We start from the raw sequence: 24,606 nt of genomic DNA, 5'->3' as shown, positions 1-24,606 counted from the left end.
CGCTGCTCGCAGAATCTCCAGGATCTTTCGCCATCTCGCTGCTGGCCTGACCAGCCCCCGCCCTTCTTCCCTCGTCAGCACGGCCCTCATCCTGCCGGTCGACTCCAGCAAACCCGTCCCGTCGCCCCCCCCCACGCCCCGTCGCTGCACTTTGCCCAGCTCCGCGGCCTGTGACGTCTTCCCACCATGCTTGGTTTGTCGACTTCCTCGGGTACGTCCAGAGCTGTTACGGCGATGCCAACCAGCCCCCACCCCAGCAGATACTCGCTCGGGGCGTGTAGCCATCCGGCCTCGCCCATCCGATCGCACATCGCGTTGATAAGTTACTGCTGGGTACAACCGAGACCCACTACGCGGCGGTTGATTGCACTGTGCTCATGGATGTCGCCTAACCAACGGCTCAATCGTGCTCTCACCTCCTCCAGAGTCAGCATGGCTCCGCGTGGTCATTCTGGCCCTGATTGGCATCATGGCCTTCTCGACCCGTCTCTTCTCGATCATTCGATTTGGTGAGTCTCGATCATTATTCACAGATGCTACGACATCCGTTCCGCGGAGAGAAAGGCGGCAGCGCTTGTCCACCACCAACGACGATCGCCGCGGCTGACCCCCCAGATCATTCATTGGGCTGTTGTCCGCGCTCCGTGAACCAGAGAGTGTCATCCACGAGTTCGATCCCTGGTTCAACTACCGCACCACTCAGCAGCTCGTCGAGAATGGATTCTACGACTTTCTGAACTGGTAGGCGCCGCATGTCTGCTCATCGCCGTGGCAGCGATCGTGCTGGTTGGCCCCTCCAACGGCATCTGACAGCCCACATCGTTTCTGCTGCCAATGTGGCTGCCAATTTGGCTCGCCCCAGGTTTGATCAGCTCTCCTGGTATCCTCTGGGACGTGTTGTCGGCGGTACAGTGTACCCCGGCATCATGGTCACCTCGGGCCTGATCCACGGCATCCTCAACTTCTTCAACTTCCCGATCGATATCCGCAACGTTTGTGTGTTCCTGGCTCCCCTCTTCTCGGCCTTCACCGCCTTTGCCACCTACTGCCTCACCTCCGAGATCAAGGACACCTCGGCCGGCCTCCTTGCCGCGCTCTTTATCGGCATCGCCCCCGGCTACATCTCGCGCTCTGTTGCCGGCAGCTACGACAACGAAGGCATTGCCATCTTCCTGCTCATGTTCACCTTCTTCCTGTGGATCAAGGCCTTGAAGACCGGCTCGGCGCTCTACGGCACTCTGACGGCCCTGTTCTACTTTTACATGGTGTCCGCCTGGGGTGGCTACGTCTTCATCATCAACCTGATCCCTCTCCACGCCTTTGCTCTGATCTTGATGGGTCGTTTCTCCACCCGCCTGTATGTGGCCTACTCGACCTTCTATGTGATCGGCACGCTCTCGTCGATGCAGATTCCCTTTGTCGGCTTCCAGCCCACTCGCACCTCCGAGCATATGGCTGCTTTGGGTAAGAGTTTCTGCCGCTGCCGCTGGAGCTAGCGTTAGATCGCCGCGTCGCTTCGTGCTGGCTGTTGCTGGATCACAGATCATGACGCTGACTCAATGCTGCCCTCCGCCTCTGATCCTGCCCTCCGCCTCTGATCTTGCCCTCCACCTCTGATCTTGCCCTCCGCTTCTGATCTTGCCCGACTGCACACAAAGGCATCTTTGGTCTCTTGCAGCTCGTTGCCTTTGTGGAGTTGCTCCGTAGCCAGGTCTCGTCTGCACAGTTCAAGCGGCTCCTGTACATCTTTGTCGGCATCTGCTTCGTCGTTGGAGTCGCCGCCCTGGTTGCCCTGACCCTCAGCGGCTTCGTTGCCCCTTGGACCGGCCGCTTCTACTCTCTCTGGGACACGGGCTACGCCAAGATCCACATCCCCATCATCGCCTCCGTCTCGGAGCATCAGCCCACCGCCTGGACCTCCTTCTTCTTTGATCTCCACATTCTGATTGTTCTCTTCCCTGCCGGCATCTTCTTCTGCTTCAAGGAGCTGCGCGAGGAGCACGTCTTTGTGATCATTTACGCTCTGACGGCCTCGTACTTTGCCGGTGTCATGGTTCGTCTGATGCTCACGCTCACTCCCGTCGTCTGCATTGCTGCTGCCATCGCCGTGTCGACCCTGCTTGAAGGCCACTTGCGATTGAACGGCGATGAGCCGGCTGCCGCTGCCGCCACCCCCGCCGAGAAGAAGGACACCCAGGACAAGAAGGACACCAAGGACGCCAAGGACAAGAAAGAAAAGGAAAAGCGTTCCGCCACATCCTATCTGGCCTTTTCGAGCAACCTGCCCGTTGTCCTGGCCATCACTGGTCTTTTGATCCTCTTTGTCTGGCACTGCACCTGGGTTACCCAGAGTGCCTACTCGTCTCCGTCGATCGTGCTGGCCTCGCGCCGTGCCGATGGCTCGCAGCTTATCATCGATGATTTCCGTGAGGCCTATTACTGGCTTCGCGAGAACACCCCCGCCGATGCCAAGATCATGTCCTGGTGGGACTACGGCTACCAGATCACCGGCATGGCCAACCGCACCGTCCTGGTCGACAACAACACCTGGAACAATACCCACATTGCCACGGTCGGCAAGGCCATGTCGACGAGCGAGGATGTCGCCTACGACGTCATGCTGAAGCACGACGTGGACTACGTGCTGGTGATCTTTGGCGGTCTGCTGGGCTACTCTGGCGACGACATCAACAAGTTCCTGTGGATGATCCGCATCGGCGAGGGCGTCTACCCCAACGACATCACCGAGCGCAACTTCTTCACCGAGCGCGGCGAGTACCGTGTCGACGATAGCGCCACCCCCACCATGAAGAACAGCCTGATGTACAAGCTGTCGTACTATCGATTCCACGAGCTCTACGGCGGCCAGCAGCCCTACGATCGCGTCCGCAACCAGCCGGTCCCGCGCAAGCCCATCAAGCTGAACGTCGTGGACGAAGCCTACAGCTCCGAGAATCTGATTGTCCGGTAAGCAGCCGCTGTCCAACCGAGCTGGCGAGCACCATCACTGCCTCGACCGGGCTCCTTGCAAGCCGGCTCGATTCGGACTGTGTGCGGGACGTACTGCCCACTCGGGAGCCGTCTGTCGCTGACTCTGGTTGTCTCTGGTTGTCTCTCGTTGTCTGTGGTTGCGGCGATCAGTATCTATCAAGTCAAGAAGCCCGACAACATTGGCCGAACCATGTCGGCTGCCGGAAGGTATGGGTCACTGGGAGCACATGGCGACATGCAGGGAGAGCGCACGGATCACGCTTTAGCGGATCTGAATTGGCCCTTACTCTCCCGTTCATGCCCCCCTCATCGACAGCTTTGGCAAGAAGCGTCGCAGACGTGTCCGAAAGATCTCCAACAAGCCCGCTCGTGGTTGAGCTTGAGCGACCGGGTCTCGAGCAGACCAGAGAATAATCGTGCCTGCACAGCTCATGCCTGCGTGATCCCTGCGCTCCCGTCTCTTTTTGGCCCTCCGCTAATATATTCGAGACACCGCCAGACAAGGCCAGCAGTGTGAGGCGAGAGACGAGAGCCCTTCCCAAGCCCTGCGGTGGCGTGGCCCAGGGGGCGCCGCCCTGGCCAAAGCGAAAGCCAATCCATCCGCGGCTGGCTTCCCTCTCCTGTTCGCTGCTGCATCTCGCCCCTCAAGCCATCCAGCCATCCAGCCACCAACGATGACGTCCACAGACAGCTGCCCGTGCTCGGCGCCCCTGGCCTCGATGGACGATATTGCGAACTGGCATCCTACAGACAAGGACCTGCACAACGTCGCCGGCATCGCATGGCGCCCACGAGCCAGTGCCTCTGGCCAGGGAGACCACGAGTCGCCCGGGCAGATAATCTTTTGCCACGACATGGCCGGCGGTAAGATGCTGGTCTGGCCCAGCCTGGTGCGGCGTAGCGTCGCCGACTGCACCACGAGTCTCCCATATCCTGTCCGTCTGCAGCTTGGCCGGACATGGCGTCAGGCTCACCCAACAGCCACCTCCCTACCGATCACCCTTCTGCAGGCTACCGCGAGGACAAGTATATCCAGGGTCTCCAGAACCATGACAATCTCTACTCATTCCAGTACTGGCAGTTTGTAGACATCTTCATCTGTAAGCCGTCCGCTGTCTCCAATGTCTCATGCATTCCTGGAACGAGCAGACAGGAACGGCCGAGAGAGCGAGCGGGCCGGCCGATAGAGACGATGAAACGGCCGGCGACAACAAGTGGCGGAATCCTCGGCTGTGTAGGCCAACCACACCGAGCAGCACCATGCATGCGATGCCTGCTTCGTGATCCAGCGCAGGGACTAGGACCTTGCTGAAGAACGGGGCTCATCAGCCGACCCTTGCCAAACAGATTTTAGCCATGCCCGTGGCGCCGTCCCGCCTGTCAACTGGACCAATGCCGCCCATCGGAACGGCGTCAAGATGCTGGTGAGCAGAGCGTGCGTGGTATTGATATACGCATCCTCCCATTCAGCCGCTTACCCTCACCTATGCCGTGTCGTCTCCACCGACGGAACGGAACACAGGCAACGCTGATTACAGAGTGGGAGCCCGGAGTCTCTGAGAACCTCAAGCTCATCTATGGCCCGGATTACATCGAAGGCATCACTGACGAAGAAGCGTTTTCTCCGTTCTTTGCCGACAAACTTGGTAAGGCGACTTATGCGGCGGGGGGGGGGAGGAGGCAACGTCGTGCTGCTGAGCCGTTCGGGATATACTGACAGACGGTTGATCGGGCTGGCGGAGGCGTCGTCTGCATGCTTGCCCTGATCGATAAAAAATAACTAAAATGCATGTCCTCAGTCGAGATCGCCCAGTTCTACAAGTTTGATGGCTGGTTCATCAACATCGAGGCTCCTCTGGGCCATCCCAGACGGGCGTATGCCCTGGCCCACTTTCTGTCGTACCTGAAGATGCGACTCCACGAGACCATTCCTGGATCGCTGCTGATTTGGTAGGGTTGGCTCGAGAGAGCCCCTCGTGGACTTGGGCTGTGGTGTGCGATTGTGTGATTGTGTGATTGACTGTGTGATTGACTGTGTGATTTCTAGGATCGCCTAGTGTGCTGCGTTGGCACCTCGGGCGATGATGGCTCATCCACGAGCATAAGCCGGACTACATGTCCATGTCCTCCACCTCACTTTCTCCCACCGGCCTGGCTCAGGTACGACTCGCTGGTCCTAACGGGCGAGATTCGCTGGCAGGACCGCCTGAGCCCGGCCAACCAGATCTTTTTCGATGTCACCGACGGCATCTTCATCAACTACACCTGGCGGAGCAACTTCCCAAGCCTTAGTGCTGCGGCAGCCGGCAACCGCAAGCGCGATGTCTTTACGGGGATCGACGTCTGGGGACGCAACACCTTCGGAGGCGGCGGCCACAACAGCCACAAGGTCAGCTTTACGTCTCGAATGTTGTTCGGCGTGGCCTTTGATGCGTTTGGCCTCGTGCTGTCTCTCCGTGTCTTTATACGCTCGAGTGCCCTTCGATAAGACTGACATCCCTCCTCTCGCTGTTTTGCCCCTCTGGACTCCTTCGGCCTGTTGGACTCTGTCCAGGCTCTGCGCGTCATTTCCAAGGCCAAAACGTCAACGGCCCTGTTTGCTCCGGGCTGGACGTACGAGTTCTTTGGCAGCAAGCATCTCGAGCTGAGCGACCGACGATTTTGGGTCGACCCCCACTGCCCCGTTCCATTCCCGCCAACGGCACCTGGCGAAAAGCCCTCTTCTGGTCGTGAGGACCCAAGCGGTAACTAGAGGATGGCGTCTGCGAAATGCTCGGTTCGGCCGCCCGGAGGCGAGCCTTGGTCGACGCTGGATGTGCGCTGCCTTGGGACCTACGGCTTGAGCGCCATTCACGCGGACGCTCTTTTGCATGTACCGATCCATCGGTGTTACTGACACACCATCCATACGCACCATTCCATATGCACCACCGACACCTACCATTGCTGCGATCGACGGTGGCTGCCGTGTCGGTGACGAATCGCCCCCCAGATCTGGGATGCATTCGCTCCTATGTTCCCGAGCGACCTGCCGGCACCCAGACAATGTTCTACACCGACTTTGACCAGGGCCACGGCAACGCCTACCACATTCGTGGCAAGGTAACAAGACGCGAGTGGTTTCTTTGGCAATTAGATCCTAGTGTGGGGTTTTTGCTACTCCAAGGTCGTCTCGCATCCGGTCATTGACTCTGGCAACTTGCTCTCTTGCAGCCCATCCACCAGCGCTCGTGGTTCCACCTCTCCCGCCAGTCGATTCCGCCAACATATAGAACAATCGACCACATCCAGCTTCTCCAGCTCGATGCCGATGCCAAAACCTTTGAACACTCCACCAGCAGCGTCTTGCCCTATGTGATGCTCATCAAGGGCCTTGGAGTGGAGACCGGTGTGGCCTACAACGGCGGCTCGAGCTTGGCGATTCGACTCACGGATGCCGGTGTCCATCAGCTTGCCGAGAGCAACGCCACGGGCCCGGTTGGGTTTGTGGCCGAAACCTTCAAGGCCAGAGTCTGCGTGACCGAAGACACCCGAGTCGAAGGGCGCTTCCGAATCGACAGAACGCAGTCACAGCTGCAGTCGGCAACCCCCATCAGCGTCGGGATCCGAGTAACCCTCCACGTGAACGATGATCCCATTGCCTGGACTGTTTTTGGCAGCAATGCGGCCGACAGCGGATCCGGGCACGCCTCGGGTAGTGATGCCACTTGTACGGACGAGTACGGCTGGACGACGGTTGGCTTTGACCTGGGAAAGGAGCTGGCCTCGACAGACGACGAAGAAATATCGGTCTCTGGCATCGGATTTGTTGTTGCTGGCGGCCACGACGGCGAATCTCTGGACGGCAGCTTCTTTGGCCTTGGCGAGAACAGTGGCATTGCGCTCGCCAGCCCGGCTACTTGCGCTGCGCCAGCTGGCAACGGCCATGTCGCCGTCCACGTTGGCGAGGTGCGGGTCTGGAGAACCAGTGAATACGCTGCTTCAGATGCTCCGGCTGAGCAGTCGAGCTCGACAAGCATCCGCGTCATCAAGGCCGAACCTGCCAAGGATGGCGATGGTGGCGCCGTCCGAGAAGCCGTCACGATCGTGTGGGAACCCAAGAACCTTCCGAGCACCGACGCAGCCGTCGATCGATGGGAGGTGTATGTGAACGGACAGTGGACGGGCACGTCATTTTGTACGCGGTTCTGGTATGCGGCCAAGTCTGCAGCCGAGACGTTCGCCCAGCCGATGGACGTTGAAGTTGTGGGCTACAACCCGATTGGACAGATTGTTGAGCGTGTCGCCAAGAAGATACAACTGTGAACGAGACCAAACTAGAGGGGGCAAGCCGCCGCTTCTGTCGATCGCAGCTGCACTGGCTTTTATCCGTCCACCTCGATGATATTGGCTCTGTTCTGTTCGACCTGGCCGGCCTTCCTGTCGATGCTGTCATATCACAATTACCACCCCAATACCGCTCACTCTCCCCCCTCCTGAACAACTGGTTGCTTGTTAAGCCTCAGTTGCCGATTGTGATCCTGGCTGAAAACACATGTTCGTCCAATGCCACGATCGGCTGGACCCCGGCACTATTGGTACAGCTCCTGCGGCATCTGGGGAGATTGGGGTGTCCCCTGGTTTTGCATTTGTATTTTGAAAATGGTGAACAGAAACATATACACGTGCAGGAATCTGTCGGGTCTCTGGTGTTCTCAGCCGAGGCTGAAGATATCAGATGAGACAAAGCTTTGCACGGAGACGAGGTGGTCGAGTCCAGAGGACGATCTGCAAGGAGTGACTGGTATGGAGGGGTCGGTGTTGACGACAGGGGGATGTGCATTGCGTTTAGGCCTCCTTGGTGACCACGAAGCCGTCGTTGGGGTGGTCGTACTCGAGCTTGACGTCCTTGCGGGCCTCGGCAAGACGGAGCAGGTTGTCGTGCAGAGGGAGGGCAGTGGCAGGGAGGGTTTCGCGGAAGCGATCGGACTTGATCCAGTCGAGGCCGTGCTGGAAGATGTTCTGGGCGCGGGTGGGGCCACCGGTGGTGATGCCCATGCAGCCGTGAAGAGTAGCGCGCTTGACGCCTTTGGGGTAGTGAGCACGATGCAGGAGGTTGTTGTTGTAGAAGACGGTCTGGCCGGGCTTGAGGTGGAGGACAACCTCGCCGGGCATGTGGCCGTAGGGCTCCTCGATGTTGACACGGCGCTCCTCGGGGGTGCGGAGGCGGTTATGCGAGCCGGGGACAAAGATGAAGCACGAGTCGTCATAGAGGGCAGTGTTCCACTGGGTGCCATAGTGGGGGATCTTGAGGCGCTCCTGCTCGACTTCCTCGGAAACGTTGACCTCGATGCAGTCGCGGTGCCAAGTGAGGGCAAACTCGCTGTCGACGGGGTTGATCAGCAGGTTGAAGAGCTCTGTTGGGAGGCGAGCGAGCGAGCGAGCGAGGCGAGATGGGGATCAGCATGGAAATATGAAGATGCGAAACGCAGCACGGATGGCGACAGTACCAGCAGCCAGTTGCAGATGCGAAACATACCAAGCTGCAGCTGGTCGGGAGAGACCTCAAGGAGTTCGCTGATGGCCTTTAGCATGGGCTCGGAGGCGTAGTACTGGGCAAAGACGGGCTCGCCGAGATCGGGGTGCATGACGTGCTGCACGCCCCAGATATCGTGGATGGCCTCGTCCTTGGGCCAGGGGGGGAACTGCTTGCCGACGGTGCGTCTGTGGAGCGGGTGTGAGCACGGAAACTGTTACAAGACCGAAGGCAAGTTGGTTGTTCGAAGGCAGGAGCGCATGGTGATCCCGCTCGGGGATGACGGATCGTTGGGCTGCGTCAGCGGATGCAGGACGTACCTCTCGCGCCACTCAGAGTTGCGGCCCTTGGCGATGACACGATCGGCAGCCTCGACGAGGGAGTTGAAGAGGTCCTCGGGGATGAGGTTGTCGATGACAACGTAGCCCTTGGTCTCGAGTTGTTCGTGGGTGGAAGTCATGGCGGAGGGGTGCGTGTGTTGAGGAGCCTGCGATGGCGGTGCAGCGAGGACGGAGGCAGCCACCTCGTTTTATAGCGCCAGGGGCTGGGAGCAGCGATGCGGATGACGTGGCCTTGAGCGACGGCGACGAGCCAGATCAAATTTGTTCCACGACGACAAAGAGCGAGGGGGGGCAGCAGCTGGCCTCGCGCGGCTTGCAAGACCATGGACGGGAGAGTTGGCTGGCGGCGTGACGAGAGCGACAACGGACCGGGGCGGCGAACAGCAATGTTTGGGGACGCCGCGCGCCACAGGGGGCGAGTGACGGGCACAGAGCGTGCTGCAGCGCTGTTGTTCGTGTTGATACTGTTGACGCTGTTGTTCGTGTTGATGCTGTGGCGGTCGACGCGTCTCGCCCACTGTCAGGTGACGACTCTGCACTGCCACGGTCGCACCGATGCACGAGCCGGCCGTGCACGGGGTCTCCCTGCTGGCGGAACACGCCAGCACCAGGGTTTCTGCCCAAGGCAAACCATCCGGGAGAACCCAGATGATGTTGCCAGTGCTTGGTGCTGGTTGGCCGAGGGAATGGCTGAATACACGCGGGATCGATCGATCGGGCAGCAAGAGAGCCAGACACACAGGGAAGAGACAGTTCCCGCCGCGAGCGTCCGTCGCTGTGTCGGGCTGGGTGGCTCCAGCGCCAACGTCGGCTGCATTTGACCAGCCTCGCCCATGCGAGCCGGTATTCGCGGCCCAGCCGCGCTGCATGAGTCAAGCGCGATCGGGCCAGGGGATATCCCAGCCCACCAACGCCCGTCCTGCTTGCCTCTGCTGCCTCCGCGCCAGCCGATCGCCAGCAGCGCCGGCCCATCTCCAGCAGCCCACCGTCATTGCGCATCACGATCGCAGGCCATGGCCATGGGCTGCTCTGCTCGCCCCCCCCCCACGATGTGCAGCCATCACCGCAGTGGGCCCGCAACCGCCAGGCACCGGCCTTGGTCGCACCGCGGGCCGCAGCGCAAGTGGTCCAGCCGGAGCTGTGTTGATGTGGGCCCGCGATCAGCTGACGGGTGTGCGACGCGGACGACCTTGTGGCACAGGAGCCAGCAAGGGGTGTGGGCCACGCCCGACCCCACGCGCGCAGCTGCTGCTGCCGCCACCGGCCGCCCATTGGTCCGGGCTGTTGCCGCGGCTGGGTGCTGCCCACCCGCCCGCCCCGTGGCTCGGGTCTGGTGCAGCCCATATCCAGGGGCGCTTGGGACTTTTGACGCCGACAGCATCATCGTCCCCGCAGCATCCGCCGGCTCGACTCGATACCGCCCACCGCAGCCGCCACCACCACCACCACCACCGCACGCCATGTCTGCCGAGTCTGCTCTTCGCTGGGGTGTCATCGGCCCCGGAGGCATCGCCCACAAGGTCGTCCGATACGGCATCCACCGCGCTGGCCACCGGGTCGTCGCTGTCGCCAGCCGATCGCTCGAGAAGGCCCAGGCGTTTGCCGCCAAGCACGATATCCCCAACGTCTGCACCTCCTATGACGAGCTGATTTCCCGCACGGATATTGATGCGATCTACATCCCGCTGCCCAGCTTGCTGCACAAAGAATGGTGCATCAAGGCCGCCCAGGTCTGTGTGGGATTCTGGCGGTGCAAGCGATGATCCGGTTTTGCGAATCGAGTGTCTCTGACTCTGGGCTCCAATAGCGGAGGAGTAGTATCCGATCGTGCTGCCACTTGTCTCTGACCTCGTGCCATATGCCTCCCGTCCCACTGCCTTCCCTTCAGGCCAAGAAGCACATCCTGGTCGAGAAGCCAGTGGGCCGCGACACCGATGAGGTGCGCGAGATCATTGCTGCCTGCGAGGCCAACGGCGTCGTCTTCATGGACGGTACCTTCTGGGTGCACCATCCGCGCACTGCCGAGATCAAAAAGACGATCGAGTCGGGCGAGCTCGGCACCATCCGCTCTGTCGTCAGCCGCTTCTCGTACCCTGGCCACACCATGGACCCCAAGTCTGAGATTCGACTCAACACCAACCTCGAGGCCACGGGCGTCCTGGGCGATCTCGGATGGTACAACATCCGCTACTCGCTCTTTGTCTTTGGCTACGAGCTGCCCGTCGAGGTGAGTGTAGCTCGGGCGGCCATATGGGAGTCTGGTGCTCTACTTGATCTCGAAGCCACACGCCGTCTCTTGCCCTTGAGGACTCTGCCTTTGAGCGCATGTGCCTCAGCCTGGAGCAGCGGAGCCGGCGTTGCCTGCAGTCCACTGACATTCTGCCTCTGGTTCCAGGTCGTTGGACACATTGTCGAGCGCCACCCCGAGACCGGCGCGGCCCGCATCTTCGTGGGCATCATGAAGTGGACGGATGGCCGCACATCCACCTTCGAGGTCTCGTTCCTGGCCACAGATATCCAGCGCATCGACATCACCGGTCTCGACAAGAGCCTGTGGATGGACGACTTTGTGCTGCCGTTCGACGGCACGGTCAACTTTTTCCCGTCCCCCGAGGAGTTCCAGCCGGCAACGACGGCGACGTACTACGTCTCCGCTGGGATCGGCAAGGCCGAGGAGCGCAAGGCCTTTGTCGGCGATGTGATCCAGGAGCAGTGCATGATCCAGGACTTTGCCGACTGCGTTGCCGGCCGAAAGAGCGCCAAGACGTTCAGCGACGAGACCCTCAAGGTCCACCAGGTGATTGATGCCATCTGGACGAGCGCCCTCAACAACGGCACCCCAGTGCGCCTGTAGATTCCGGGAGTTGCGGCGGCCAGAAGCGGCGCCTGCATGTCCGGCGAGTCGGAGCGACCGACGCCAACGAATAAACCGTCGAAAGCCCAGCACATGCGAACCGCAGCGACGGAGCGGAGGGTGGAGCGCGGCGAGCGGAGCGTTGGGCGAGATCAACAAGTGTCCGCGGATCGATGGTCGGCGGCGATGTCAATATCGATGTCGATGTCGACGAAGGGTTGAGGTCGATGTCGATGTCGATGTCGATGTCGATGTCGAGGACGGGTTGAGGTCGACACATGGTGGACATGACCATGATTGCATGGCGGACGCGGTCAGTGTCATTCTAGGTGCAGCCCAACGGATCCACCATGCCGAAACAGCGGACAAGCACAGCACAGCGCAACACAGTTCAACACAGCGCAACACCGCACTGCCACAGGGGCGCAGGCGCAGGGACCAGCAACTCCGCTCGTGCGGGCGCGGCGTTGGCGTCGTTGGCGCTGCCGGAGACGCGTCGCCTCGACGCACACTCGGCCCGGCGCTTGTTTGGCGCCCCCCGCCCTGCGCCCGCGGACCGCTTGTGCCCGCGTCAGGGCTGCTGGGCGCGCCCGCAAACAACGCGGCGGCACCCCGCTGCGTCGCGTCGCCGCACACTGTCTCTGTGGCCGCTGTGGCCCGCGCGCGCGTTGCCGCAAAGGCCCGCCGGTCCCATGAGCGTTCATACACCGCCGCGGCAAGGACGCTCCTCTGCGTCTGCACTTGGCCACGCATGTCCTGCTGCCGTTGTCTGTCCGCCCGCTGGCTGGATCTTTCCCCCATCCTTCCTCCTGGATCTTCCCCATCCACAACTTGGATCTTCCCATCGGCATCCTGGACTACCCTGCCTGTGTCTTGGATCTCCCGCCCCATCGCATCGCGAACAACAGCAGTCTTTCTCGCCGCCGCCGCCGCCGCCGCCGCTTCCTGGTCGTCGTGTCTCTCGCATCGGTAAATATCCGTGTCCCGGGCCCGATTCATTCTCTCGAAGCCCATCTGTGCTGCTCCTTCTCCCTCCTGTCGGCGTCTCTGCTTTGGAGGCACTCTCTGGAGGCGCTCTCGTTCGCCCGTTTGCTCCTTCCCTCGTGAACACTGTCCTCGGTCTTGCTTGTCCAGTCTGCATCTGCATCTGCTCATGCTCTGCTCGCCTTCGCTCTCTGTCGCTCCATCCAGACGCATGCATACGCTCCTGTGTCCGGCCACCCAGCACCCTTTCGTTGAACAAATCCTTCCTGCCAGAGAGTATATCGCCCCGAACACGAACCTCCGGTCGGTCTCGGATCATCTGGCGCTGTCTCGACATTCGCACCTTGACTTGTAAACGGCACCAGCGACGGCATCCTCCCACGTTCACCGCCGCTCCTGTGTCCAGCCCAGTCTCCCGACCTCACCAACCGAGTCTCCGACAGACCCGGTCGCCCGTCCCCGCTCCCAACATCCGATATCCTCGCTGAGCCCGGGGCTCTCTGCAACAACGGGCGCCATCGACGTTTCCGCCAGCGGGATGATAGTGAGCCCAAAGGCGACTCACTATTCGGGTTCGCATATTTCCCACCCCCACCGCCTTCATCCGACATCATGGGATGCCTTCTCCCAGTCGTCCCTGAGGCACTCGCTTCCGCATCGACCAGCGATGCCGCCGCCCACTCCTTCGGAGCCCGTGGAGAACAATAGCATGCAAGTTGATGCCATGCAGCTCGATGCTCCATCCTCGACACAACAAGATCTCGCTGGGGCCGGCCCCACACCAGCGACAATGTCGTCTTTGGCACTGCACCCCGAGCAGTCCTCGCAGCGGCCTGTCCCTCCGCCACCTCCGCCGCTGCTATCGCAGCCTGCCTCGCACAAGACCGCACAATCACAGTCCATCCCACTTCCTCCGCCATCACAATCAACTTCGCGGTCATCCTCATCCAAACCGAGCAAGCCCTCGCGGGCCGCAGCGGCACTGTGCTCGCGCCAATTTGCCGTCTGCGTCACGGCGCTGGTTTACTACTCGCTTGGGATCCTGCCCGAGCATCTGACCAAGGAGGAGATCATGAACGACCCGAACTTTGCCCACTCAATCGCCGTCATCCACGGCGTGCTGTCGTCCCTCTCCAACTCGATCCCGCTGACCATCGTCTTCATCTCGATCACGCTGCTGCAAAAGCGGGTGCGCTCCGAACCCATCTACTTTTTGATGCCCGGACAAGAGAGCCACATGTTCATCACCGCCCTGATGCTCTCGCAGAAACTCCTGGACGATCGCTCCTTCAAGCCGGGAACCTGGAAGCGGATCACTCAGCTGGACTCGGCCTACCTCAACGCACTCGAGCGAGACTTTTGTCGGGTTCTGAGTTACCAGCTCAGCATCAGTCCCGAGGAGTACCAAGCCTGGTTAAGCGAAACCCGGCCGATAACGAGAGCCTGGGAAAGGTGATCGGCCATAGCGGCCCAATCACCCTCCCTCCCCCCCCTTCTTCGTTTTGGTCGACACATTGTTGCGCTGAGCCGAAGGGCCGACTGTCCGATCTAGCCCCGCTCCGTTTGCTAGTCTATGACTCGCATTCGGCAACTCCGCTTGTCTCGGCCGTCCCCGCTATCTTTTTGGGTCGTTCTCGCCTTTGCATGTTTCGTCCGCAACTCTTTGCCTGGCTCCGCTGCTGTGCGTGCTGACTGTGGCCGTTGTTGCTGCTGCCACTACCGCTGTCGTTGCTGCTGCTGCTGCTTCTCCATCGCCCAGTTGGCCGATGTGTGTCCCTAGTCTTTTGTGCTGCCCCCGTAGGATTGGGTTGGTCGATATTCTCCTCCTTTTTGGCCCTTCTGCCTCTCCGCCGCGATTTCCTCGTTTCCCTTATCTATCTGATTGTGCCCCGCCACGTTTTGGCTCCTTCCTATTGTTGACCTCTTCTGACCCACCCCTTCTTATAGAAAGACGACCCTGCTTGGGTGGCCCGAGTTCCCCACATACCGTGCTCGCCTCGGCTGTTTTTTATTCCCTCCGTGGCTTATGCTTACACCTCATAGTGACTGGTTTTGGTGCCGTCTCTCCCGTTTTTATATTTATTCGTTTGCGCGTGCCCCCTGCAGCAACCCGATGTGGCCATTCCCTCCTGCACCTTTGCCACGCCCGTTTTCACCATCCTGTTGGCTCCGGCTCCGGCTCTTGTGGCGTCTCGCCATGCACACAGTTCTGGCTGCTGTCCATTCCTCCTTGTCCCTCATTGAGACTCACCAATTCCACGCAACATGTCAGTCCTCCCTACTGCGCGTCCTGGGCGGCATTGTTGCCTCGTTGTCCGTTTTGTTCAGTTGTCGATGTTTTTGTTCTATGTCTGCCGCTCCGACTGCTCGTTCTCAGTTCTTTGATGCAATCAACTCGAAGGATTGGATTCGAAACAGTAAGTCGCAGTGACTCCTGGCTTGTTTGGCTTGCAAGGCCGCTTTTCTCCAGTACCACGAGCGTGCGCATACGATCATGCAAAGGACACGATGCGATATCCGCCTATTATTCGATCACCTCCACTTTATCCAACCTGTCGATTCTGCCTTCGTTCTAATATCTCTGAAATAAAACAAATACACTAATCTATCTACGCTATTTCTTCCCTCTCTCGCTCCGCATTGGGGATAACGCTGTGACGACTGTGTTCCCACAATGCTTCCATCGGCTCACTTCGGGACCCAAGTACCACGAGCGGCAAAGCAGAATGGCCGTCAATGTGTGCCTCTCCGGCTCCTGTGCACGCCTTTGTTGCTGCTTTCCTCATGTCACTTGATCTCATTTTCTGTATATAGATTGTGTTCTGGCAAAGACCGTTTCCACGTTGGTGGGAAATGACTTGGCGGGTTTGGTGCCAGGGGTAGGATCCATCGATGCCAGTCCAGATGGGCATCACTGCCTCGACAGCCCCAAGGCGAGACGAGAACTTCCACTCGGGCCGTCGTTGTGGGAAGTCGATTGGTATTTGACCAGACGAATGCCGATCCAGACAGGACGGCCTTGAAGAGAGCGACCCAGGGTTGATGGTGGTGGACTGGAGCCGTTGAATCCCAACTATTCACTTCGACAACAACGCTTGCATGCAATTGAGACTCGTTCAAACCATTTTGGGCCCTGTCAGCGTACTCTTGGATAACGATAAGGATGGTGGAGAGCGGTGCGTATACTGAGATTCCAGACAACGAGCAAATGTTGACTCCAAAAGGAAGGAATGCCATCCAACTCGCCTGCGACGTCGCTCATAATAATTCGAGGTTGCCGCGGTCAGCAGCGGCCTTGAGAAACTGAGGCGAGTTTCCCATCCGGATCGACTGGGCTGGAGCGATGGAGCGATGGAGTGATGGAGTGATGGAGCGATGGAGTGACAGCTGTGTGGGAATGTGAATGACAAGCATCGATTGACTGGCACTCGATCCGTGGATCCAGCCATGTTCTTGGTTTGGTGACTGTGCCACTCTCGTTCCATCCCACCCATCTCGTCTCGCCCCACCTCGTTTCGTCTCGTCGCCTGGATATCGCCATCGCAACTCTCATCACATCCCAACCCGCTGCACCGCATCATGGCTGCCAGTGTCCATCATTCGACCAGCATGGCTCGACTGGACATTGACGACCACAACCCTGACATCTTCACCATCATCTGCTTCAACGACAGCTTCCAGCTCGCCCTCGACCTGACCACCATCGCAACCCTCCTCCGAGTGTGCAAACAAGCCCGGCCTCTCCTGAGCTCCAAGGTGCCTCGCTTCCACACCTGGTGTCAGAATGCAGGCTTGTGCAATCCAGACGGACAGCTGCGGTTCGCACTCACACCGAGCGACCAGATTGCCCTCTCGCTGCACTGCGAGGATCAAGCCACAGCCGACCGATCCTGGCTGGAAGATCGGGCAGAGCAGGGCAATGCATCGGCCTCGTACTTCCTGGCACGGATCCTCCAAGTTGACCAAGAATCAGAAAACGACGATGAGCTTGAGGGGAGTGCCGAGCGCCAGCATATCTTCCGCCTTCTGGAGAAGGCAGCCAACACAAGTCATCCAATGGCACAGTTCCACCTGGCTGGCTGCTATCGCAACGGACTCGGGGTCGACCCAGATCACACCAAAGCCATCCAATTGTATCGCAGTCTTGCGGACAGAGGAATACCTCAAGCCCAAGTTGCCCTCGGTCGATGCTATGAGAGTGGTGAAGGTGTTGATCAAGACTACGACACAGCCATCGAGTGGTATTCCAAGGCAGCAGATCAAGGCAGCGAAGACGGCCGACTCCACATCTTGTTTCTCCGGGGATGGTTCTCGTTCATCGGCCATGGTGTCGAACAGAGCGATGTCGATGCCTTCAATCGCTGGCAGGAAGTCAGCACCCAATCCACCGATCCAGTCATCAAACCCATCGCCACCCACATGGTTGGCTGGATGCACTACCTTGGCCGGGGTACCATGCGCGACGAACAGAAGGGTGTCAAGATCATCCGGGAGAACAGATCGGATGAGTTCCCTTTCGGAGAGGACGAATGTCTGGCCAATTGGAACTCGTCCGACTCCGACTCACCCGCAGCCCGGAAGTTCTTCGATCTCTGTCAGATAGGGTCGGACCGAGACTGGATTTGCAGACATCTCGAGGCTGTGTGTGTGTTCCATGGATTCGGAACCACTCGGGACCTGGAGAAGGCGGCTGGCACCTTTGAACAACTCGCCGACGAGGGCCACAGCGACAGCCAGTTCTGGATCGGAGATTGCTACTGCTATGGCGGGGGAGTATCGACAGACTACACGAAGGCATTCGAGTGGTTTCGCAAGTCGGCTGGCCAAGACAACTCGTATGGGCAGTGGATGGTTGGTTTTTGCTACTACAATGGATGGGGAGTCACCAAGGATCGCACCAAGGCAGTCGAGTGGTATCGCAAGTCGGCCGGGCAGGACAATCGATACGGACAAGATTGGCTCGGTGAATGCTACTGGCTAGGCCGAGGTGTCCCCAAGAACGTCGGCACCGCCGTTTTCTGGTATCGCAAGGCTGCAGAACAGGGTTTCCAAGATTCCATCGACAGCCTCGAGCAACTCGGCAAATGGCCCTGATTCCCAAGTCCCACTCCCAAACCATGTCGCAACACTGAATATTCAATCAGAGCAACCAAGCAAACCGCACATCCCAGACAACACGACAGTAAAGTGAACTTGTAATGTGGTTCCGATGAAACGGCAGTGGCCGAGTGTTGTTGTATTAGGCATTCTATACATCCAATACATCCAATACATCCAATATACAATTGTGTTGTCCCATGACAATCGCTGATGTTGATTGACCGAGAGAAACATCCGATGACCCGACAACGACAACTCGACCACGACAATCGATACTCATTCTGCAACCATGGATGGTGGAAAGAGTCAGCACAACCAGACCATCCCTCGCCACAGGGTACCGGAGAAAGCAGGCAGCAAGCCACCAGCCTTCCCCGGCACCAAGACCATCCTCCCTCGATCCGACCCAGGGACACTGGAGCACGCCAGCGTATGTGGTCAGACCATGCGAGGATGAAACCAGTCCACTGCAGTGCAGCCTGAACTCATGGGGGCAATATCCGTTGACACGAGCGGCCTCTTCCGACGCAGCTCTGGGTGTGGGTCCGGCACATCGCGACGAACTCTCCTCGGCTCTTCGTGCAGGAGACACACAGCCGATAGTGGCCATACGGGTGTCCAGGAAAGGCACCGAGGGTCCATCTTACCATCATGTTGTGATAGTATCGATCTCTCTTGGGCCCTCGCTCGGCCCACAGTCCCGACATGGTCTTCGTCACGGTGCGGGCCAAAGTCAGCTCCTTTGCCTGTCGAAGCCTTGCGCGTCCTCGATGTGAATCTGCAGCTTGACTGGTGGCCCTGGGAGCTGGTAGTAGCCGTTCCTGAACAGCTTCCTCATCGGGTAGTCCGGCTGGCACTGCTCCTTCAGCACGATCAGCTGTCGCCAGTACTCGTCGAGGTAGAACTGGGAGCCGAGGGATGCGTCCATCAGGCTGGGCTGGATGCGGGAATATCTCAACACCATCGAGACCATCTTGTCGTTGTGGTCCAGACGGTCTTCCCAGACGGCTCGGTTCTGGAGGGCCAGCTGCTTGAGGCGGTTGGGCAGGGTGATGAGTCCGCATCCGAGGTGCATCGCTCCATAGCATGAGTTTCTTATGATCCAGCACAGCGACACCAACAATACACTTACACGTCTGAGTACCACGGCTTGCTGTTTCGTGAGCACTTCGAGGGTCAGTCCATACTCGAGCATGGGCCGGACGAAGGTCTTGAACACCCTCGTCACTGTCTTGCCCAATGGCACTTTCCTCAGCCACTTCAAGAACTTAACCGCCCCTCGAGTCTCAGGTCCTCCGAGGCAACCGACCCAAGCAGTTCGACGGCATCCCCGACGACATCCGTGCCCTCATTGAGCGCTGGTGGCACCAAGATCCCGCCATGCGACCCAAGTTTCCCGAGATTCTCGCCATCCTCCGCCAGCCTGCCGAGATCCATCCCGCTCAAAATGGAGACCAGAGACCCATTATCGTCACTCCAGTTCTCCACTCCGAAGCCTCCATCCTTGCACCTTTTAACCCGCAGGCTCATCCGACCGTTGCATCTGTGCCAACACCCGATCCAGCGCCTGTGGAGCAACGGGCAGACGCGCCTGAGTTGGAGACTTGCGATGCCAATGACGATTTCGATTCGGACGATGATTACGACGATGAGTTCCATCTCTGGTTCGCGGTCATGAATGGAAACGACAGTGCCAGCTACCAGCGGGCCTTCGCCAACGTCTATGCCCAGTCCCGCCACCAGCAGCAGCTCCCTCTGTTGATCTCGGCCATTGCCACATCGCAGTCTCCCCTGACCGTTCGTGCGATTGCTGAGCTCTTTGGCATCGACATCCGAGTCGTCCGTCGATGCGTCAAGGAACTTGGACCCGTTCTCGATCCCGGCAAACTGAACCGTGACAATCAAGGCAGCTCGATGGTCAAGGTTCGCAAGCACAAATCGATTGTCGCATATCTGCTCGGAGACGAGTCTGTCGGCGAGCCGTTCCATGTCCCCAAAAATTTCCATATCACGCTCACGTCATGGTGTCTCTCTGTGATCCTCTCATACGAGCCTGTGATCAACATTTGTGGCATTTACGACTTTCACGACAAGATCCCTTACCTCGAGGGCCGAGTCAGGGCCAAGATCACACCGGCTCTGCGATACAGCGTTGCCCACTGGATCACACACTTTGTGTGGTACACCAACGATGGTTCTTTCGATCGTCGAATCTGGAAGCAGTACCGTGATTCCGGGCTGGACAATCTGCTGAGCCGGTTCCTCGCCAGCCATGTATTCTTCTGGCTGGAGGCTGGTTCCCTCATTGGTGTGATTCCGGAGCTGACCACCCAGCTCCGCTCGTTGGAAGAAACGCTCGCCCTGGCTCCAAGCACAATCGCAGATGACATCACCAAGGAACTGGCCAAGGACACTCATCAATTCATCCGCGAGTTTGCCGATCCGATCATCAAGAGTGCACCGCAGGTGTACAACTCGGGCTATGTCTTCACACCGAAGGAGACGGCGATCTACAAGACATACGCTTCACATCTTGAAGACAAGATCCTGTTCCTGGTGACAATCGGATTCAGGAAGAACTGGAGCAACTTGGTGAAATCAACTGTGGGACACATAGGGGAAGTGCTCTCAGTCGCTGTTTCACCAAGCGGCAACTGGCTTGCCTCGTGGTCAAATGACAGCATCAAAGTGTGGGATACCGCGACCAGCAAGCTGAAGCACATTGTCATGGGACATGCAGATGTTGCAGCCACGACAATATCGGCCGACGGCAAAACGATCGTGCTTGTCGAGTCCAACTGCACAATCAAGCATCTGGATGCCAGCACAGGGAAGATCAAGAAAACATTCACGACTCATAAGAGATACGAGTTTTACTCTGTGCTATCGCCTGATGGCAAGATTGTGGCAGTTGTCGATCATGGAGACTTGAACAGAATCAAGGTTTGGGACACTTTCACCTGTGATCGGAGGGGCACGCTCACAGGACATACAAGCTATGTGAAATCTGTGAAACTCTCATCGGACGGCAACACAATTCTGTCTAATGAATTTTTCAATATCCCAATTGCCTGGGTCCGTGTTGGCGAGAGCTTTGTTCGCTCCTCCGACTCCCAAACCAATTTTGTAGCAGCATCCACCCGTCCTGCACCACTTACTTCGTCCGAATGGGTAAATATTGACAATCAGCCACTCTGGGTGCGTCACGGAGTCCACATGATCAAATTGCCCCCATCGAGCGGTCGCCGCGACTTTGCCCCCCGACTGTCTATCCTGTGGACACACGAGTCCCCATTCCAGCCCATGACTATCTTGATAAATCTCAACTGATAGCCACGCTGTGTTCGGAAAACAACAAGCCGCTATCCCGCTTGCGTTCGTATTTGTAATAAATGACCGCCTCGACAACGTTGGAGCAAGCGAAATGCCCGGCACACTACGGTCGTACTGGTCGCCGCATGGTGAATGGCTGTAACTCATCACCCGGATAATGAGACCCGCATGACCGGAATGCACGGTGTCCCGTTATGGATGGGCTGTATGCTGTTGTGGCACCGGGGCCGGGTCCCTGTTGCTGGCTTGCGGGCAGTCACGCATGCACACGTGCGCGTGACCGATTGCGCGATCGGAAGAGGAAAGGAAAAGCAAGGCGTGCAGGGTCCGGTCGCACCGGCCCGCGCGAGCCCCCTCTGTGCGAGCACAAGTGTTGGTCGTTGTTCTGGTGTGCGGTTGTTGTGAATTGCTCTGGGGGGCATTTGCTGCTGATTGCTCGTGTATCTGCTGCTGATTGCTCGTGTGTCTGCTGCTGATTGCTTGTGTGTCTGCTGCTGTCCATCCGCATGGGTTGTGGGTTGAGATCGCCATCGCTCCGCCTCGCATCTCGCACCTGTACAGCACTGTGCCTGCTGTGCGAGACCTGTGCAAGGCCTGTGCAAGGCCTGTGCGAGATCTTGCTCATCTGCTTGCTCTGCTTGCTCTGCTTGCTCTGCTTGCTCTGCTAGCTCTGTCTGCTGCTGCCCTGTGCGACGGCGCATCTCCCTTCGTGGCAGTCGCGTGTCCTTGATGCCCCTGTCGTCGCGTCGCCTGTCTCCTCTTGTCCCCTGTCTGCCTTGCTCCCCCATCTGCCATCTCTTCCCTCTTGCATCTTGCTGTGTCGCCTGCGTCGTGCTGCTCTTCCCCCCTTGTGCAGTGTGCTTGCACCAGAACTGCCTGAATGCCAGCGGCGCATCCCCTCTTGTGATCTCACGCCTTGCGCCGAGGTCGCATGTCCCCATCCACCCCTTCCTGGCTGTTCGCAAGAGGCACCGCTGCTCTCCATTGCATTCTGCTGCATTCTGTTGCTCACCATTGCATTCTGCTGCATTCTCTACCTTGCCACTGTTCGTCGATCGCCGTCGCCTGCCTCCATGCCGCACTCCACCAGTTCCCACAAGACCTTCCTCGGCTTGTCCCTTCCTTGCTGGCTGGGGCGTGCTTCCGTGTGCGCTCCCCCCGCCCTTGGCTGACCCTCCCCCCCGGGAATGTTCCTTCCACCCTCACCCACCCTTCCTCCTTTTGCTCTGCTGCCTTGGGGATGGCCCCGATCCTGTCTGCTGGACGATAAAAGCCTCGGCCCGGCCCGCTCCCTGTTGCGGCGGCGTCGTTTCCGCTGGTCCGCAAACACCTTTGCTCTCTGCCTGAACGTCGTCGGCCCGCTCCGTCCTTCCCTCATCTCTTGCCTGCCTGCCATGAAGCTGTCGCTTGCCACCCTCATCCTTGCTGCCGCCGCCGTCCAGTCGGTTGTTGCCCGCAACGGAGCCAACCACCACCCCAACTCGGTCTCGGCCGAGGTTGTGGCCACCTCCCAGGACCACCTCCAGGCCACCGTTGAGGCCGCCAAGAAGACCACCAAGGCCAAGAAGACCACCAAGCCCGTCAAGACCACCAAGACCAAAAAGACCAAGACCACCAAGCCCGCCAAGTCCTCTACCACCACTACTACCACCACCACCACTGTCCCCGCCAAGTCGAGCTCCACCAAGAAGATCACCTCGGCCGTCACCACTGCGACAGCATCTCCTCCTACCCCAACCGGTCAGGTGCCTGTCCCCACCATCAGCGGCCCTAAAATCATTGGATGTGAGTTTGAGGCGATCCCAGCATCTCTCTGGCATCGCTGCCTTGCGTGTCTGCGGCTTCCCTTGCCGCTCTTCCTCCTGCGCCTGCGTTTGCGTCGCTTTCGTTGCTCAATTCCCCCTCCTTCCTTCCCCTTGCCTGCCGATTTGCAGACGACGACAATACCAGCGGCAACTCGTCTCCTGCTGCTTTCTTCATCCCCGGATCTGTTCCTTCGTACCGGTACAACACATTCATCCTTGGCTTCTGGCTCTCGAGCGGTGCTTACGACTCAGCCTACACGTGGACCGTAAGTAGCCGCATATTCGATGGCCCTGATTTATGGCCTCAATTGGTCGAATCGGGCCGTGGAGTCCATTTTGGGGACTGTCTTTCAATCTCGTTTCCCACGCCCCATAGTTTGCAGGCAATCCTCAGTCTCTCTCACCTGATCGCCATCGAGCTGACCCATCTGCGCTTTGTTCCCTGGATCTGCACGTTTTGGCTATGCACAGGGACTGGATGCTTCTGTTCGCCAGGGCTACCTCGACAGCCTGCATGCCGCCGGCAAAGTTGTGCTTGTTGCGGGTATGTCGAGCATCTCTGCTGCAGTCAAGCAAGTTTGCCAGATCCGACGCTCTCACTCTGTTTCATGTGTCCGGGAATATCGCACTTTGTCCATGGACTCACATCGGCGTCTTTGCTGTCTCCTCTCTCTTCTGCGTGTGACTGTTGTTGGTTGCATCAGCCTTTGGTGCCGCCGAGTTCCCCACCCTCAGCAAGCTCGATCCTGTCAAGACCGCCCAGAACCTCGCCGCCTTTGTGAAGCAATATCAGCTCGACGGCGCCGATATTGACTGGGAGGACAATCCCTCGCTCGAGGCTGGCACGGGCGAGGCCTGGCTGATCTCATTCCAGACCGAGCTCCGCAACAACCTGCCGAGCCCCCGCTACATCATCACCCACGCTCCTCAGGCTCCCTGTGAGTGCTCGTGCCCCCCCCCGTGGTTCTTGGCTGTGTCGCCTCAGGGCCTTACTTGTTAAATACTGGCGCACCGGTCACTTACCCACCTTCCTTACACCTTCCCATCCAGACTTTGTCGGCAAGGATCTGCCCACTCAGTATCCCAATGGCGGCTACCTGACTGTTGATCAGAAGGTCGGCTCCACCATCGACTGGTACAATATCCAGTTCTACAACCAGGGATCCACCAACTGTGAGTGTTCTCCCGAGTTCCATCCAGAGTACAACACCGTGAGCCAGTAACGGCCCCGACATTGGGACAGCTCCCCAAGCCATCACTCTTGTGGTTCCGCTGACTTTACTGATGTTCATCTTTGTTTGATACTTCCCCTCCTTCCTACTTCTCTCTCACAGACCAGGACTGCACCTCGCTCCTCAACAAGTCCCAGGCCCCCTTTATCGGCACCTCCGTCTTTGAGATCATCGCAAAGGGCGTCCCCTCCGAAAAGGTCGTCATCGGCAAGCCCATCACCCAGGCCGATGTCGTCAACACCGGCTTCATGTCTGCCTCGACTCTGGCCTCGTGCATCAGCCAGGCCAAAGCCACTGGCAAATGGAACGCTGGCTTCTTTGGCTGGCAGATCACCCATGATACCAGCGGCTGGTCCAACACTGTCGCTGCCGGCCTTTGATAGTCCCTCCCCTGCTTGTCCCTCCCTCACTTCCCCATTCACCGTCTCTCACCGCCCTGACAATATCATGT

The 24,606-nt window shown here is 58.8% G+C and overlaps 7 protein-coding genes across 7 annotated transcripts; 6 read left to right on the top strand and 1 right to left on the bottom strand.

Annotated features, from left to right (window-relative positions):
- The first annotated feature begins 45 nt into the window (after nt 1-45).
- BJ171DRAFT_458849 (Oligosaccharyl transferase STT3 subunit-domain-containing protein) lies at nt 46-3,489 on the top strand. The gene is made up of 7 exons (XM_053108390.1): nt 46-211; nt 426-509; nt 654-741; nt 863-1,464; nt 1,659-2,967; nt 3,142-3,198; nt 3,308-3,489. The coding sequence occupies exons 1-7, from the start codon at nt 187-189 to the stop codon at nt 3,366-3,368; spliced, it is 2,226 nt and encodes a 741-aa protein (XP_052967226.1). The 5' UTR covers nt 46-186; the 3' UTR covers nt 3,369-3,489.
- On the top strand, nt 3,490-7,619 carry BJ171DRAFT_503113 (glycosyl hydrolase family 85-domain-containing protein). Its single transcript, XM_053110838.1, has 9 exons — nt 3,490-3,855; nt 4,002-4,091; nt 4,339-4,415; nt 4,514-4,637; nt 4,791-4,941; nt 5,152-5,380; nt 5,546-5,735; nt 5,984-6,093; nt 6,205-7,619. The coding sequence occupies exons 1-9, from the start codon at nt 3,666-3,668 to the stop codon at nt 7,294-7,296; spliced, it is 2,253 nt and encodes a 750-aa protein (XP_052967225.1). The 5' UTR covers nt 3,490-3,665; the 3' UTR covers nt 7,297-7,619.
- BJ171DRAFT_561932 (uncharacterized protein) lies at nt 7,620-9,218 on the bottom strand. The gene is made up of 3 exons (XM_053113247.1): nt 8,827-9,218; nt 8,510-8,694; nt 7,620-8,387 (listed from the first exon to the last, which is right to left on the bottom strand). The coding sequence occupies exons 1-3, from the start codon at nt 8,964-8,966 to the stop codon at nt 7,819-7,821; spliced, it is 894 nt and encodes a 297-aa protein (XP_052967224.1). The 5' UTR covers nt 8,967-9,218; the 3' UTR covers nt 7,620-7,818.
- Nucleotides 9,219-10,236: 1,018 nt separating this feature from the next.
- Nucleotides 10,237-11,793, top strand: BJ171DRAFT_503106 (putative AX110P protein). The gene is made up of 3 exons (XM_053110837.1): nt 10,237-10,577; nt 10,736-11,074; nt 11,243-11,793. The coding sequence occupies exons 1-3, from the start codon at nt 10,308-10,310 to the stop codon at nt 11,699-11,701; spliced, it is 1,068 nt and encodes a 355-aa protein (XP_052967223.1). The 5' UTR covers nt 10,237-10,307; the 3' UTR covers nt 11,702-11,793.
- Nucleotides 11,794-13,352: 1,559 nt separating this feature from the next.
- BJ171DRAFT_581350 (uncharacterized protein) lies at nt 13,353-14,141 on the top strand (the record flags this gene model as incomplete). The annotated part of the gene is made up of 1 exon (XM_053114097.1): nt 13,353-14,141. One exon carries the CDS (start codon nt 13,353-13,355, stop codon nt 14,139-14,141), a length of 789 nt encoding a protein of 262 aa, XP_052967222.1.
- A 2,153-nt stretch (nt 14,142-16,294) lies between these two features.
- Nucleotides 16,295-17,779, top strand: BJ171DRAFT_423639 (uncharacterized protein; the record flags this gene model as incomplete). The annotated part of the gene is made up of 2 exons (XM_053107611.1): nt 16,295-16,977; nt 17,314-17,779. 2 exons carry the CDS (start codon nt 16,295-16,297, stop codon nt 17,777-17,779), a joined length of 1,149 nt encoding a protein of 382 aa, XP_052967221.1.
- A 5,344-nt stretch (nt 17,780-23,123) lies between these two features.
- On the top strand, nt 23,124-24,535 carry BJ171DRAFT_423469 (glycoside hydrolase superfamily; the record flags this gene model as incomplete). The annotated part of the gene is made up of 5 exons (XM_053107600.1): nt 23,124-23,189; nt 23,395-23,467; nt 23,628-23,861; nt 23,974-24,096; nt 24,258-24,535. Coding segments are annotated over 5 exons (774 nt in total), but the record flags the coding sequence as incomplete, so codon positions are not given.
- Between the last annotated feature and the right edge of the window lie 71 nt (nt 24,536-24,606).

This window comes from Polychytrium aggregatum, assembly GCF_025602895.1.
Source record: "Polychytrium aggregatum strain JEL109 chromosome Unknown BJ171scaffold_16, whole genome shotgun sequence".
In the NCBI taxonomy this organism is placed as follows: Eukaryota; Fungi; Chytridiomycota; class Chytridiomycetes; order Polychytriales; genus Polychytrium; species Polychytrium aggregatum.
The sequence above is the reverse complement of the archived record's forward strand: the minus strand, read 5'-3'. Positions and strand labels throughout refer to the sequence as shown.

What these genes read in the sequence shown, in the direction of transcription:
- BJ171DRAFT_458849 (XM_053108390.1), top strand. Translation starts at nt 187, where the DNA reads ATGCTTGGTTTGTCGACTTCCTCGG. An exon ending in TTCTACGACTTTCTGAACTG is followed by an intron (nt 742 to 862) that starts GTAGGCGCCGCA and finishes GGCTCGCCCCAG; the next exon opens with GTTTGATCAGCTCTCCTGGT. An exon ending in CGAGCATATGGCTGCTTTGG is followed by an intron (nt 1,465 to 1,658) that starts GTAAGAGTTTCT and finishes CTGCACACAAAG; the next exon opens with GCATCTTTGGTCTCTTGCAG.
- BJ171DRAFT_503113 (XM_053110838.1), top strand. Translation starts at nt 3,666, where the DNA reads ATGACGTCCACAGACAGCTGCCCGTGCTCGGCGCCCCTGGCCTCGATG. An exon ending in GGAACGGCGTCAAGATGCTG is followed by an intron (nt 4,416 to 4,513) that starts GTGAGCAGAGCG and finishes AACGGAACACAG; the next exon opens with GCAACGCTGATTACAGAGTG. An exon ending in GCGGCCACAACAGCCACAAG is followed by an intron (nt 5,381 to 5,545) that starts GTCAGCTTTACG and finishes GACTCTGTCCAG; the next exon opens with GCTCTGCGCGTCATTTCCAA.
- BJ171DRAFT_561932 (XM_053113247.1), bottom strand. Translation starts at nt 8,966, where the DNA reads ATGACTTCCACCCACGAACAACTCGAGACCAAGGGCTACGTTGTCATC. An exon ending in AACTCTGAGTGGCGCGAGAG is followed by an intron (nt 8,695 to 8,826) that starts GTACGTCCTGCA and finishes CCCGCTCCACAG; the next exon opens with ACGCACCGTCGGCAAGCAGT. An exon ending in TCCCGACCAGCTGCAGCTTG is followed by an intron (nt 8,388 to 8,509) that starts GTATGTTTCGCA and finishes GCCTCCCAACAG; the next exon opens with AGCTCTTCAACCTGCTGATC.
- BJ171DRAFT_503106 (XM_053110837.1), top strand. Translation starts at nt 10,308, where the DNA reads ATGTCTGCCGAGTCTGCTCTTCGCTGGGGTGTCATCGGCCCCGGAGGC. An exon ending in GGTGCATCAAGGCCGCCCAG is followed by an intron (nt 10,578 to 10,735) that starts GTCTGTGTGGGA and finishes CCTTCCCTTCAG; the next exon opens with GCCAAGAAGCACATCCTGGT. An exon ending in GCTACGAGCTGCCCGTCGAG is followed by an intron (nt 11,075 to 11,242) that starts GTGAGTGTAGCT and finishes CTCTGGTTCCAG; the next exon opens with GTCGTTGGACACATTGTCGA.